General features: G+C 55.0%; 1 protein-coding gene across 2 annotated transcripts in view; it reads right to left on the bottom strand.

The window, feature by feature from the left end:
* The window catches only part of ITPK1 (inositol-tetrakisphosphate 1-kinase), a 161,060-nt gene extending 145,973 nt beyond the window's left edge, over positions 1 to 15,087 (bottom strand). Inside the window, exons 1-2 of one of the 2 annotated variants that reach the window (XM_036991712.2) lie at positions 14,957 to 15,087; positions 14,344 to 14,574 (exon numbers count right to left, since the gene is read on the bottom strand). In XM_036991712.2, coding sequence (XP_036847607.2) covers positions 14,344 to 14,438 — 95 coding nt within the window. In that variant the 5' untranslated portion in view covers positions 14,439 to 14,574; positions 14,957 to 15,087. Of the gene's footprint in view, positions 1 to 14,343; positions 14,743 to 14,956 lie in introns of those variants that run through there. The other variant, XM_017680576.3, reaches the window with a different exon arrangement.
* Positions 15,088 to 15,719: the final 632 nt, after the last annotated feature.

Raw genomic sequence — 15,719 nt, 5'->3', positions numbered from 1 at the left:
GATTACATTTTTGATCATGCACACTATTTAACAAAAGCTTTTTTGATGGTATTCACAAGTCAAATGTGAACCTGCCCAAGAGAGTGGAATTTCATGTAAACAAGTCACTGCATTTCTTGAGTTGGTTTCAAGAGCTGTTTTCATGGGCCAAGATACTGAAATGACCCCTCCTCACGGTGTGACACGATGCAAGAGGTGCACTTCCCTCAGGTTCCTCGTTGTCTAACGCTGGCAGCTTGGGTCCAAAGGGCAGAACCACCAGCTGAACAGGAAGTGGTGGATCACAAATTGATTTCTCGGTGCCCTGAGCTAGGGGTGCTCAAATAAGGCCTGGGATGCAGACTGCATGACCCCAGGTGACCCCAGGCCCTGTTACCTTGCACGGCTTCAGGAGGCCCCAAGAAACTGCTATGGGACTAACAGAGGTCAGGCCGGCCCTGCCTGCTGTCTGTGATGGCCACAGCAAAGAGCAGGGCCTGTGACAGCCTCCCTTCCACTGCTTTCCCATCAATACTACCTGTATGTGTCACTGAAGGCCATGTCACTAGAACCACTGGCCTCTGAGAATTCTGGAACCTCCCAGGTAGAGGCACCTGGCAGGCAGGGCAAGGACTGTGAGCAGAACAGCCACCTGCTCCTCAGGGAGCACTCACTTCCCCACTGGCTCCAGAAGGGCACCATGAGGGACCTCCGCCCCTAACCGGGCCCTGCACCCCAGCCTTCTCCTTTCACGGGGGCCCTAAGGTGTGCAAGGCCTGGGTGTGTGGCCACCAGACACTCACCATTCACTTCCCCGCCTTGAGGTGGAACTACTCCCACTCCCAGGCCATCCTCCCCGAGGCTCCCACAAGCCCTCTTGGAAGGGGGACGGTCCGGACAAGCAAGCTAAGCGTCCTGCACCAATGCTCCCACCACATGACAGCGTGAACAGCTCCCCCCCCCCACCCCACCGCTCCACAACCCCAACAAAATAGTGCACAGCTGCAAAATCCTCCAGACTCCCAGCAGAAAGACACCTTCTAAATGTTCCCCATGCATGGGACAAGGCCAGACAGCCACAGGCTGATGGTGTGTTTACGTAACACAGGACTGTTTCACCACAAAACACTCCACGTCAAAACAGCAAGGAGAGCACATCAGGCAGCCTTAGTCCAAGGCCCCCATTAAAACCCCATCCCTCAAGGCAGGATTATATAAACTCTTCCTCCAGGATGCCCACCACCTGACCCCCTGAGCCAGGGCCCTCAGAATCTGCCTGTGTCCAACCAGCCACAGGAATAAACCAGGGTCAGCTTTATCTGAGGAGAAAGATGGGCATTGGGCCCAGCCTTCGGCCCTAACTTGTGGGGGTACTCTGCTTTCCCCTCTTAGGAAAAGTGCCCTGGTCCTGGAGATGGTGTGCAAACCTTCAGCCCAGCCAGCTACGGGGCCCAGAACAGGGAGTACCTCCACCTCCCCAGGCTGCCCAATAGCTACCTCACTGTCTCCGGGAACAGTACCCAGCTTTCTGTGGGGTCCACCCTGCCTGCACCCAGACCATGTGGTAGGGAATGGAGCACTGCCAGCCCCAGCAAATGACAGGTGGCTGGCTCAGGCAGATCAATCAGGGGCAATCAGAATGAGTCCTGGGTCCCTTGGGACCTGAGCCTGAGGTAGAGAGCAGGGCAGTCTCGGAACCAACCTGCCCAGGTCTAATCCCAGCTCTACCACCCACTAGCTGTGTGACCACGACAAGCTACCTAACTCCTCTGTGTCTCCATTTCTTCTATTAGAAAACAGGGGTGCCAAAAGCCCACACCACAGGCTATAATGCAGATTAGAGGACGTAATTCACAAGGAACCGTGCCTGGTGCCTCGCTCAAAATAAAGATCAGCTAAGAAGCTCACCTTGTACCACACGGGCTGAGAATGAAGCCAATGTGAGAGAGACCAGGTCCTGAAGACATCATTTGTGCCCCTGAACCCACTATACCTGAAGTCAGAACTTTCCATGGAGTTAACACATACAAGAGCCCCTTTATTATTGGGCCCAGGTGGCACTGAGGTGTCTGCAGGAAGCAAAACTGTGGCTGGTGGGAATGTGCCATACATTCAATTTCCTGCTCAGATGATTAACTTCATCCTGACAGCTCTCCACATGTGTCTGCTGACAGAGAGAGGACTGGATGACACAGCTGCCCGGGACATCCCCCAGCAACGCGGACAGACTTGCAGGCACGTGGCCCCGTCCCCAGGTCGCATGCCCAGTGGAAACCCAGTCCATTGCTGGTGGAGACATGCCCGTGTCCCAGACAGCTGCCTCAGGGAAGGAGGGGCCCATCCACACCCCACCCTTCCCAGGGGAGCATCCCAAATCCAAAGAGTTCCAGTACTCCCAGCAAGGCTGGAGGGAGGGCAGGAGAGACCACGCGGAGGGGGGAAGAGGGTCCCGACCCCTGCGCCCAAAATAACTCACCCTGGCCAGGGGCAGGGCAGCCACCGATGGCCCAGAACACAACAGACCACGGCCTCACACCTGACTCAGGGTTCCCTGGGGGCCGAAGGAGGGGCACCTATGGGCTCCAGCACTGAGGCCCAGCCCATCCAGGCAAATCCTGCATGCGTGAACCTGCAAAGGCGCCTGCTCTGAGCTGCATATCTTCATCTGCTAAAACCCCTTCTGGCTCAAAGGTTTTGGAAAATTAGTCCTCTAACATGGTGACCATACCTTACCAACAGAGGAGGTTCACTCTGCGGTCACCTACAGACCCAATGTTAGAACTCCAGGTGAGGGGAGTGAGGGACAGGCCCTCTTCTACCTCAGAGATGGTCGCTGCCTATGCAGGAAAGGAGGAAGTCTGCATGCTGAGCTCCTGTGCCCAGGCATGAGGCCAACTCTTACAAGGAGGAAAGCAGAGAGGGGCCAAACCGCACCGAGTCAGGGTTCAAATCCCACCAGTGACCAGGATAAATGCTGCCCCCAGGACATCACACAGAACCCAGTGCAGCCCTACCCAGGAGCTTCTGAAACTACAAACAGCTTGCCCATCTTCTTCCCAGATGTGAGAGATGCTCAAATATACTCCTGGAAACAGCCCCACCAGCCTTCAATGACTAACAGCTACCGTTTACTGAGAGCTTACCAAGGGCGGGACGCCGTGCCGAGGACTCCAGCTGCTGCAGCTCACCTAGTGCACACAGCTAGTAATACAATTCCCATTTCACGTGCACAAATTAATGGCTCAGAGAGGTTAAGTCACTTGGCCAAAGTCACAGCCAGAATGCAACACCACCGGGTCCCAGTTCCTGGTCATGACCCTGAAGCCCTTTCACAGGCAAAGCATCCCCCTTTCTGAAACCAAGGGTCTGCCCAGATGAGAACACTTCCAAGAGCGTCCCAGGAAGCTTCCAAAACCCTCTAGGCCTCTAGCTTCAGTAGAAAAAAGTTTCAAAGTCCCGAGGGTGACCCCCCCCACCCAAGAAGGGACGGGGTAGCAGTTTAAACAAAACAGGCCACCTCATCTGCATCAGCTCAGACCACTCTGCCGAGGCGGGAGTGGCAAGATCCTGGGAATCTGACTGAGGCTGTCTGGACAGAGCACTTCACAAAGTGGGCAGCCGCAATGTGGCATCCCCAGATGCACAGCAACTCTGCTGAAAGGAGGTGGGGTGCTGGGCAGACCAACGGACAGCCTCCACAGCCTGCATGGGCATTGGCTGAGTCAGCACCCAAATTTCCTGACTCCAGGCAAGCAAGCCATCCAGTTGAAACTGAAAAGGAAAAGGGGAAAAGCTAATAACCAAGAGGCACTGAGGACTAGTCACTGGAGGAGAGTTCAAACAAAAGGAAAGCCATCCCTTTGTTCTCAGCCTTCACTGACAAAGAAAAAAAAACTGTTAATGGTCAAGGGTACAGCCTTTGAATTCACACAGACTGTCGTGTAAAACCACCCCACGCCCAGCCCCGGAGTGACCAGCCGTGAATCCCCAGGAAGGTCGCTCACCCTCTCTGGGCCTAGTTTCCGCCTAAGGACGGAGAGCCTTGAGGCACAGCATCAGGCAGTAGCTGGAGCTCCAGAAATGGGAGCTCCTGTTATTTGTGGGACTAAACTGCTTCTGAAAAGAGTGCTGTGCAGGGTGCACAGGCCGGAGTGCACTTTTAGAGGGAGACACATCCCCCCCAACCAAGGGTGGCCACACCAGCCATACTAGTGCTAAGCAGCACATCCCTCGTCAGCAGGGGCACCTCCTGATTCACAAAGGCCTCTGTGAATTGGCCTTTGTGAGGCCCAGGCCTGGCCCTTCCTCCCCAGAGCAGCAAGAAATGAGCTCCCAAACCTCAAGTGCAGTCCGCAGCTTGGCTGAACCCAGGTCAAAGTGAGGGCTGGGGGCGCTTGGAGGCTGAATCCCCAGAAAACAACTCCTTCCCAACACGACCCCGAAGCCCCTGCCCACAGACGGAGTGGAGCCTCTGATGGAGCTGCCAGAATGCCTTTTCTGTTCAAGGTTCCACAGGGAATGGTAGGGCTTTAAGAATAAAATCTTAAAGGAAATAAACTCTAGTGGCAGCAAGGCCAGGTTCAAATCCAAGCTGCCCCTCCTACTAGCTCTACAACTTGGGGCTAACTGCATTTCTTCCGAGCCCTCGTTTCCCCATCCGTTAAGATGGGTGGGGTGCCAAGAGGAAATCTCACCAAGACAGAAACCAGCAGTCCCACAGCGCCGAACATTTTTCATAGGCCCAGGATCCTGAAGGGGCAGGAACCAACCAGCCTTTCTGGAACTGGCACCTGGGGACTTGCAAACACCCCCACACATGCCAACATGCCCCCTTCTCTCCTCTCCAAGGATCCTTGAAACCCCCTGGAGAAGGGAAGAGAACCCCAAACAACCTGCCCACTCTGCCCTCCCCTCCCCTCCCCTCGTAGGGACCCAGCCCAGAAATGTTCTCTCAAAGGGCTGGGGCTGCCCCCAGGGCCAGAGGGCACTCTGCAGTGCTCACTGCTGGTGGGTCTTCAGACCCCAAGAGTGGCTGGCACGCAGCAGGCACTCAATAAGTACATGTTGTGTAGCTGCAGGAAGGAATGAATGGAGTGCCTTTTAAAAAGCAAAACAGCTGGGCCCACCCCAGGCATTCCAGGGAAGAGGGGCCCAGGAGCCAGCATCAAGACAAGCACCCCGGGTAGCACCCAAATGTTTTCTCACCTCCACACCCCAACCCTCGACTGTTGGGGAAAACAGAGTGAAGCAGAAATGAAAGCGAAACTCTGTACCCACCTACCACCCCCAGGCCCTTCCAGGAAGCAGTGAGCTGGGAGGCATGTCCCAGACACTGGCACAGGAGGACCCCCACACCAGGAGACAGCAGGGGAAGGGGGCAGGGAGGCTCCCGGTCTGTGCTGGGCCAGGGGCTCCCATCAGAGGCTTGGTGGGATAGGAGGGTATGGCAGGTAGCCTCCTGGGTGAGGGGGGCATCCTATCATTTATTAAGCCCCTGCCATGCTCACCAGCCCTAGAGGTGGGTGTACTACGCCCGCCTTACAGATGGAAGAGCAGCGGCCCGGGGAGGCAGAATGGCTTGGCCCTTCGCCTGCAGCTAGTTGGGCAAGTCCTGTGCTTCGAGTTCACTGCCTTCTCCACCACCCACCCTTCTCTGGGCCAACAAATGGACGAAGGATGCTCAGAAAAGAGCTCTTTGCTTTTTTTCTAAAACTGGGAATCAAGTCAATGGTATCTCGATGTTATATTCAGGACAGAGATGAACTCCCCCTGGCAGAGTGGAAACTGTGGTTTCAGGAGTCAAACAACCCCAAGGGTAAATCCCGGCCCTGCCACTAACAGCAGAGACAAGGCACGTCATCTCACCTCTCCCTGAGCCTCGGTGTTCTCATCTAGCAAATGGAGACACACCACATGTCTCGGAGGGCAGATTTCCCATCTACAATGGTGCCAGCCCCAGAGCAGGGCCCCGCTATGCTGAAATCTGGAGGCAGCCATTGAATTAGGAGAGAGCAGCGGGGAACTTCACCACAGGCCTTCTGAGGTATGGAGGGCGGAGGGTCCCCTGGACGAGCCCCAGGTCTTAGGTTCACACATGCAGAGTCAACGGGCTCCCAGCCCTGGCCCGATGATCAGTGTCACATCTGGCCAGGCCGGTCCCAGGAATGTCTCCGGTGCAAGAACTAGGTCCTGTCCAGCCATGATCCACCATTACGTAATTCCAGTGAAGATCAGCAGCCAGAGACAAAACATTTTTGAAGGGGTAAGGACTGCCCAAAAGGTAGCAAGCAGCAGGTGGAGCTGGGTGGGCAGCCTGGTGACCCTGCCCTGCGCACCTCCATTTGATGAGGCTCGAACTTTCCCAAGACATGCTACAGGAAACACAGGTCCTGCACAGGAGCTCCTGGGACAGACCAGCCTGGGAACCTTTCACCCAGACGCTCTCCTGGAGAGGCCCCGTCCCTAAGGAGCTCTGCAGTAAAAAGACCTTACTCGGTGTTAAACACGCCTGATGGTTTTAGGGTGAAGGCTACAGCAACATACTTTGGGAAATGACAGTTTCAGCTTCCCAGAAGAATCATCAGGGCTTGTGTTAAAAGGATTCTCAATTCTCTTCCTGGAGGTTTCAGGGAGAAGGGGTGGACTCAAGGATGTGCTATATTTTTCAGTAATGCCCCAGGTGCTTTTCTTAGGCAAGGGAGGAAGGTGGCCTGGAGGAAGGTAAATAGTTGTTAAAGGGAACAAGCATTGGGTGTGGCTTCCATCCCCTCCACCTTGGGCACCTGGGGCCTAACCTGAGCTCTGGGTGAAGTCAGCTGGCCTAGGCCTACAGGGGCCATAGGAGCCCTAGCCACCCCCACCCCAAGCTCTGCAAGGCTCAGAACTGCTCATTCCTGAACACAAAGGCGGGATTAGGACAGACCAGAGGGAAGTATTTGGCCTCCTGTCCCAAAGGTGGGGCCCCCAGAACACACACAGCTGCAGCCTCAGGTGGGAGGAAGGCCCAGGGTCACTCACCTGGGCCCCCATCACACTGTCAGGAAACGAGGCTACTGGACACCCTGCTGCTTCCTTTGGCCACCTGTCTCAAGTGGAAACCGGCCTGCCCTCCCCTGGCAGTTACCTTCAGTGCACATGGAACCCAGGGCTATGACAGAGGCAGGCCCAGTATGTGGCCTCTAAGCAGCAGACACTGCCCAGCCTGTAGCTCTTTATCTCCTAGAAGAAGGGGCTCTTGCCCCTTTTACCATTACCTCCTCAGAGAGGCCATCTCTGACCACAGAGTGCTAAAGTGGCTGCAGCCACTCCTGCCACAGCTCTCTCTCCCCTGTTTGCAGGCTTCCTGGATCTAATGACAGCATTTCAAATATATCTGTGTGCTGGTTTACCTTACTGCACATCTAGGTGAATGAAGGCAGGGACCAGCAATGAGCACAGGGCTGGATGGCCAGGGCATATGAAGGGATGAAGCCACTGAACTCCTTCCTGACCCGGGACCCACCATCTCCCCGCACCATCTCTCCTCACCCCTGGGATTCCATTCCTGGCCCAGAGCACTCCAGAGTCACAATTGGCTTTTGGCTGAGCAACAGGGACGAGGAAAAGGCACCCAAAACCCACCAGCTAGTTCCTTCACCCACTAACAGATACTCTTGGGAGCCCCACTGTGTGCGGTTACAGGCACTGGGGTTTCAGCAGCAAGCAAAACTACCAAACTCTCCGCCTTTACGCAAGCAACTTTCCAAGCGGAAGGCAGACGACCAGCAAGCCCAGAGAAAGAACAAGCCCAGGTGTGGGTCACTAAGCGCGGGAAATTCTGAGAAGCAAAAGACCCCTTCCAGAAGCCATCTTTGAGGGGACTTCAGCCTGCCTAGCCAGCCCTGATTCTCCCTCCAGTGACAGCTGCTGGCTTGGCAGTCTACCGGGAGGGCTCTGCCGGCAGGGCGGCCACCATACCAAGGGCAGTCAAGAAGGTGGGACAGTTTCTGGCCACCCTGGGTGGACAGGGTGGGTCCTGGGGGGGGTGGGGAGGAACAGAGTCCAAGGCTCCCTCACTGGAGTGAGTCTCATAGATTTGAGAATCGCACAGCTGGTGACAGATCCACCCCTACCCCCAGCCCTCCAAGTGTGTGTGTTGGGGGGCGGGGGTGTCATTCCCAGGATCTCTCACAATCCTCAGCCTGGCACCATGGTGGGCCTACAGAAACCAGCCTGTGAGGCCCAGCTAGGGAGGCGCAGGCCACAGGGCAGCCACTCTGCCGCTTCTGAGGGAAGCCTGAACAGGCAGGACAAAGCGCCAGGAGGAATTCAAACAGCTCGATGGGAGTAGCCTGGCTGCTCCAACAGGCATCCTTGTTCACAACTACAGAGGAAGTGCTGTTTGAAAGAAAGCTTCAGCAGGCAGCAGGGTCTTGGAGTGGGGCAAGCCCCCCACCCCACCCCACCTTCCTGGACAAGCCACCCTGACCCACCAGGCCTGGGCATCCCCTCGGCAGTCGGACACTCTCCTCCAAGCAACGCCAGCTCCCAAGGGCTGGGGAGCGGGAAAGGTTGCAAGGGCCAGTTCAGGAAGGGGGTAGAAATAGGTATACAGCTCCTGGGTGATGACTGGCTTTCTAAAATGACTCTTACTTTTTAAAAAGGAGGTACTAGGCATTCCCTCAAAAAGCTAAACTTACCAGATGAATTCAAAATATGAGTGGGAACAGAAACCTTATTTACACCCAACGGGAACTGCCCTCATGAAGCACTTCACTAAGCATTTACTGAACATTCCAAACCTGCTAAGCCATGTAGGTGAAATAACCAGTGGAGGCAGGATGGTCCAGTGGTTAGGAATGGAGGCCCCAGCCTGCCACGCATGTGAGCCCGGCTCTGCCCAGCACCTGCCTAATGCACAGTCAGCCCCCAGCAGCACAGCCTGAACTCGGGTCTGTTACAGGAGGAATGCAAACCAAAAATACCATTTCTCACCCACATGTGTGGTCAAAATTAAAAACACCTGTCCAGAGACTGTACAGGGAAGGTGTGGGTGACAAGCCCTCTGGCGCCTGTCATTTGGGAGCAGTTTCATAACTCCCATGAAAAAGTAAATGCTTGTGCCCTTTGACCCAGCACTCGCTTACTTGGCAACAAGCACCCAGGTGACAGGGCAGGGCACACACTGGCCCACAGTCTACACCAGCAGAAGCCAACCACAGGGCAGGAAATAAGATCCATCCATCCTTGTTAAGGGCTGGGTCACACAGCCACTAAAGAAAGAGGCAAACGATAGGGATCTGTCTCCGAACGATGCCATGATGCGCAATTTCTCTAAGACACAGTGTTCCATGAAACAGCATGTATGGAGAGACCCAAACACGCGTGTGCCCCTATGTCTGCACAGAGCACCTAAAGATAGACAGCCTTTAACAGCTGTCCCTGAGTGACAGGAACAAGGATGGAACTGACCAACTTTTCAGTGTGGACTTTGGGTCCTCGGATTTGTTTTTTAACATGTGCATGTATCAAATATTCAAATAGATAAAGAAAACAATGTTAGCTACCAATAGTAATATGATTGCTCATGGAGACTCAGGATTTTTAGGAAACTCAGCACAAACTCTTTTTGAATCTCCAAATTAAAAAAAATGAAAGTACCATCTTTTATTACTGTATCATTTTCTCAGGTTCTGCATCCATCAGATAGGTGAGGACAGGACCCCTGCCTCCAGGGGCTGTGAGACTCAGACCGGCAGGCCACGTGTCAAAGAAGGGCATGGAATGCTGGGCGACAGCCAGGCCAGGCAGGGTAGGCGGGTCCAGCCCCGCGTCCCAGCAGGATGATCAGCTAGGATCAATCATGGACTTCAGGGTAGCGCACAGAGGGCCCAAACCAAGAACACTAAATCTACAAATGCCAAAGATTCCGGAGTAGAGACAGCCACAGGCAGAGGCCCACTCCCCCATTCCCCAAGGAACACACCAACAACAACAAGAAAACAGCAGCACCCATCCTTTACAGAGCTCCAGGCACTTCACATGCCCAGCGTGGTGACTCCATTAATGAGCATAACACTGAGCTAAATAGTGTTACTACCCTTGCTTTACAGATGAGGAAGCTGAGGCACAGAGGGGTTAAGTCACATGCCCAGGGCCATGGGGTAGCCACTGTGGAGCCAGGCCCCGGATCAACAGACAGCAATGTCCAGACGGGTGTTTTCTCCCACTGGAAGTCCAGTTTTCTCCCGTGGAGGCAGATAAAAAGTGTTTATGTCCAAGGTTGACTTAAGAATAGTCACCATGCACTGCTTCAAAGGAAACTTAAGTCAGTACCTTCTCTCACCCCTGTGTTCCCAGAATGATACCAATCCAGGCATTAAGACAAACACAAAAATACCCATAGACCAGCATCACTTTATCCTGGAAAAGACCCTCCTTCCCCCTAACCAAGAATGTCACGAAAGAATTATAGCCCAGAATGCTAAGCCATCTCAGGAGAAAGAGACCTTGGAGAGGCCCCCTTTAAAAGGAAAGAACACAGGCCAAGGAGAAGGGGTGCCCTCCGGCACCCTAGGCCCTCCCTGGCATGGTCTTCAGGGAGAAACCATGCTCCCAGCTCCCAGAGGACAGAGCCTCTGCCCTGCTGCCCCTCCCCAACCTGCTGCCTGACACAGTGCTGGCCTCCAGAAGGCGCTCAGTAGCCTCAGTGAACTCTGGGCCTAGTTCCTTCTGCAGAAGCAGTGCAGAGGGCCCCTGGTGGGAAAACCTGCAACGGTACCGTAGCCTGAGATTGCTCCACAAACATACTTCCTGCAGACCTTGTCAGCCCTGCTGGCTTCCGAGTTTCTCAAGGACAAGAACTTGACCAACATTCTTCTGTTTCTGGAGCCTCCAGGGAGTCCCCCTGCCCTGGGCAAAGAAGAGACACTGAGCAAAGAAGCCATGTCCCCCTGTGAACAGGCCTCAGAATTGGGCTCAGGAAAGCCCAACTGGCTGTGTCAGCCCCTTACCCTCCAAGCGACAGCCTCCCCACCCCTCCATCTCTGGGCTGCTAGGAAGATGAAGTGAGAAAGTGAGATGAGGTACCTGGAAGGACCTCATTAAAGCCAACTAATGTTACATACAGGGAAACGTACAGAGGGTCCCCAGATCTTACACAGAAATGCTTCGTGAAGTCACGTGACTTTTCGCTACCTACTGCAATACAGGTTTAGCCACAGGAAAGAAAAAGGTGGGAAGTCGAGGAATTGGAGGAGACACAGAAACGTAAACAAAGGAGCTGGGGGCACTATGGAGAACTAAAATAAATAAATAAAAACCACCCAACATTTCCAACCAATAACTTTATTTCTTTGCTTCTTATCTGGAGTCCCTTCTGGGCACCCTGAAAAAGCCACAAAGAGAAGGTGTAAGGGAGATGCAAGGCTGTGCCAGGGTCAGGGCAAGTGGGAGGAGTAAAAGCAAACTCAAGCAGAGCTGTACCCCTGTACAGAGGGAAAGACACAGGGGAGTGACAGAGTGACAGGTGCAAACAGTACCACTAAACAACAAGCCAAGTCAAATGCCCACCTGCTGAACAGTCAGAAAGCTGGCCTACCAAGGTGGCCTTATGCCTCCCTAAGGCATCCCAGTGGGATGGGGCTTCAACTACCTACCGCCATCAAGGGCAATGCCACCTCAGAGAACAAGGCCTTACACTTGCTAAGGGCACAACTCGGCCTTGCAAGAAAAAGTGATTCCTGGTCAAAACGGCAGCAGCTGGACCCCTGTGAAGATAATGTGAGGGTTGGCCTTCCTGTCAGAGGAGCCCAAAGGAAGGGCTTGCTTTCTGTGTAGGTCTCAAGGTGACCAGGTTGGGACCATTCTAGAAAGTTAAATAAAAGGAAAAGAAGTCTGGAACCTGCTCCGTCTCATGCCTGTTTCCCCATCTGTAAAACAAAGGGACTGCAGGAGATGCTCTCCAACATCCCTTCCTGCTCTAAGATTTTTACAAGGCCTGATATTCAACTAAACAACTTATCCCAGGCTATTCAGGTCTTCCTCTCTGGTGCTGACACTGCCCCAAACATTTGGAACAGAGCTTCAAGTCATTTTCAAACATCTCTGGACTTTTTCATTGGGGAAGTCACAGACAATCCATCATCCATTAGAACAGGAGTATTGCACCTCCAGATTGTGAATGTTGAAAACTTGAAAACATGACAATGTCCATCCACATTCCTTTTTGGGCCACTAAAATCACACTGGCGTTCACATGAAACACAACAAACAGCAAAAGGCTCTGGCCACCCTCTCAAGGGTGGGAGCATTTTGCACCCAGTATAGAAATGTAGCCACCAGAGGGCGCTGCACTGAACGTAAAAAGGAGATAAGAAACAAAAACTCTTTAGTGTTTTCTTTTCCCTCTTAAGCTTAAGTGACAAAATATCTAAAGTTTCTCTAATGAAACGAGGTTCTAGAAGGAGCCGGATGCTTTCTGTCTTCTCTTTGAAGCTACTGTATTAGCCAGAAGGCAACTAGTCTGAGAGCAACAATCCTTTCAGAGAAAGTGAAGCTCCTTTCTCCATTTCTCCCAGAATGGTTGACATCATAGCTTGCTCTGAAGCCTCCCACCCACTTAAAAGCAGGGGGGAAATCCACGAGGAGGGAAACGCATTCTGCAAGTCCATCATGAAGACCTAGGCACACATCTCAGATGGAACTGTTGTTTGAGAGCCTCCTAATTAACAAGCAAAACATACCAACCAGATGACAAGCCTCATGCTTTAGCTGCAGACACAGGATGACACAAATGCAGGCAGACCTCAGGAAAGGGTGAGAGGTATTAACTGGGATTTCCCAAGTCCAAGATGACTGCAGGGGGAGCTCCGGTGCCTAACACCAGAACTGGATTTCAAAAACATGTCAAAGAGGCTTCTCCACACTTCTTGCGTGTCTATAGCACATTTTTCCACAAGTGTGTGTATCTTCGGTGCAGTGTTCAAGGGCCCTTTTTTAATGTTCCAAAAGTCCTCAGAAGCATTTTCAAAGCTCTAACTGGGAGTTCCTCCTGATTTCCTGGTGAATCCCCAGGCTGCTCAGCATGCCCTACTGACCATGAAAAGCTTGCTTTCTCCTGGGGAAACCAGCCTGAGAGAAGGCAGCCAACTCCCTGTCCTCAGGCCAATGGATGCAGAACCAAGAGTTGCTTTATACAAGGTGCGCCCCTCTGGCTATCAGGGAAAGATCCCTGAGGGGCTTGTGTGGAGCAAAGGGGCTACAGTCCCTTGGGGCACAGAGGTGTTGCTAAGACTGCCCCGGAAGGCCAGCTCAGACCTGCCATTAGCTCTAAGCACCAAGACCTAAGGAAACCCAATTGTTCAATTCTGCTAGATGATTAGGGGCCCAATAGGGACAAAAATGCAAATAGAACACATTTTCAACAATCAAATATACTAAGTGGAGACACTGCATAACAAAAGGTTTGCACGAAGAGTTTGCAAAAGGGTTTTAGGGAGCCGGATTCTCCTGGGCTTTCAATGAGAACTGGACTTAAGCGCTTTTCAGAGGCAAAACCACAACAGCAGAGCAAGGTGAGAAATATCTGAGACGCTTCTGTAATGGACTAAGAATGTGATCTTATTCAAACACCCCGAGTCTCCACCATTGAGCATCAGCAAGGGGGAAGGGGGAGAGGGGGATGGGAGGGTGGGGAAGCAGAGGAAGGCCACTATACCACATGCATTTACCCAGCGCCTCCTCTGCACCAGCCACTCCCTAGCTGTGAGACCCCAGGCCAGGTACCCCACCTGTCTGCAGAGAGATTCCCAAACACGTGGCCCAGAATCACCACCTCAGCCAATACTGAAAGCTGGTGCAAGGCTCTAATGAGACAGCAAATCATCACATAAATGCCAAGTATTGCCACTAGCTTCAAACAGGCTTAACGCAGTGACATGCAATGACAGCTTCAAGAACAGGACACGCCGGGCACGTAGTAGGCAGTCAGCAAACACACAAACCCTGGTGCCCTTCTCCATTAAGGAAAGGGGACGAGGGAAGAAAAACACTCCAGTCTAAAAGTAACCTCCAGCTCAGGCAGACAGCGTGGGCTCCCCGATTTCCCAGGCCCCTCTGCCGCCTGTAGAGCGTTCTCACCGCGCCCTGGGCAGCTGGACGCTTCCCCAACGGGGTCACAGTACATCTGAAGTCCGTGCCACACCGCCCACTGAGGCCCCGCTTCCCTCGAACACAGCCTGCGGCCACCACAACCACCTGGCGACTGGGTCTCAGGGTCCACGCGCAGCGCTCCTTCCCGTTTTGCTCTAACCTCCCAAAAGCAGCGGAGGCTGAGCCGAGCTCAGGCCGGGGGTCCCCGGGCGCCGGAGCCCCGTCCCTCCTTACCTGCACAGCTCGGCGAAGGCCTGGAAATTCAGCTTCTTGATTTTCTTCTCGCTCAGCCAGTAGCCAACTCGCTTCCCTTTCAGAAAGGTCTGCATCTTCCTCCTCGGGCGGGGAGCTCGGGTCCGGAGGAAATCGCCCACAGGCCGAGTCTGGCGGCCCGGCGCGCGCCGCGAGCGAGCGGGCACTCCTCCCGGCGGCGGGGACGCGGAACGGGGCTCCGGGCGCGCAGTCCTGTCGGAGGGGCGGGCCGGGGCGGGCGCCCGGGCGGAGGGAGCGGCGCTCAGCGCGGCATTCCACTGGCTGCCGCGCCGCCCACGCCCCCGCCGCCCGCGGGGCTCGCCGGCGCGCAAGTTCGCGGGCGCGGGCCGGCGCCCGGCCCGGAGGCGAGGAGGGAGGCCCGACAGTGCCGGCGCCGCCCGGCCCGCCGCCCTCCAGCCGCTCCCGGCCGCGCAGCGCGCCCTCCTGCGGCGGCCGTGGAAGCCCGGGCCCCGCCCCGACCCCGGCCCCGCCCCGCCGCTGTCCCCGCGCCCAGCCCCGCGCGGCGCATGTGCCCTTCCCGGCGTGCCCGGACCCCAGCGGGCCGCACGCGGTGACCCCGCCCCGCCGTCCTCACCCGCCGCCGCCACCGCCGCCGCTTCCTCCTCGCCCTTGTCCTCGCGCGCAGCCCGGCCCGTCGTCGCCGCGCTCACCCGGCCGGCAGGCCCGTTGGAACCCGCCGGGGCGGAGGAAGCGCTGCCGCGCCGGCCACCAGGGGGCAGCGCCGCCTGCCGCCTCTTAAAGGCGCCGCGCTGTCCCCTCCCAGTGGTTGGCCGCTTGTTGTGTCGGGGCTCCGGCTGTGGAGCTCGGGGACGGAGGGCGCAGGATTGGATTTAGGGGGGGCCATTGCCAAGTGGTTTTACTTTTCACAGGGACGAGAGGAGTTCTGTTTGGGGCATTTTCTGCCTGTCCTTTGGGAGTGATGGAAACACTTGAGTTTCATTCATCAAGAGCATCTGTCTCTGTACCCCCAGCAGTACTCACCCCCGCCCCCCTGCAAGGTAATTCATTGAAACTGCGGGGAGGGGCGGATACAGTCCCTCTAGCAGTCAGACCCAGGCCCAGGATGGGGGACCCTGGGGTGAGGGCATAAATACCTAGGGCCCTTCTCAGGCTTAAGACTGTTGTCTCACACCCCAGGCCCCCTTCACCTGAGGGGGCAGGCAGAGCTAGAAGCATCAAGAATAAAGGTAGAACACTCCCAGAAGACCCTCTCCTTTCGGGGTACGAGTCAGCGACAGCCTCAGAGCTCTTGATTCAGTAAACCCCACGCTGCCTGCCCCAACCCTGTAGGGCAGGAGGGAAGCATACTGCCTTCAAAGAACTAAGGGTTTGCAGAG

This window comes from Manis javanica, chromosome 8, assembly GCF_040802235.1.
Source record: "Manis javanica isolate MJ-LG chromosome 8, MJ_LKY, whole genome shotgun sequence".
NCBI lineage: Eukaryota > Metazoa > Chordata > Mammalia > Pholidota > Manidae > Manis > Manis javanica.
This window is presented reverse-complemented; position numbering and strand designations above follow the sequence as displayed.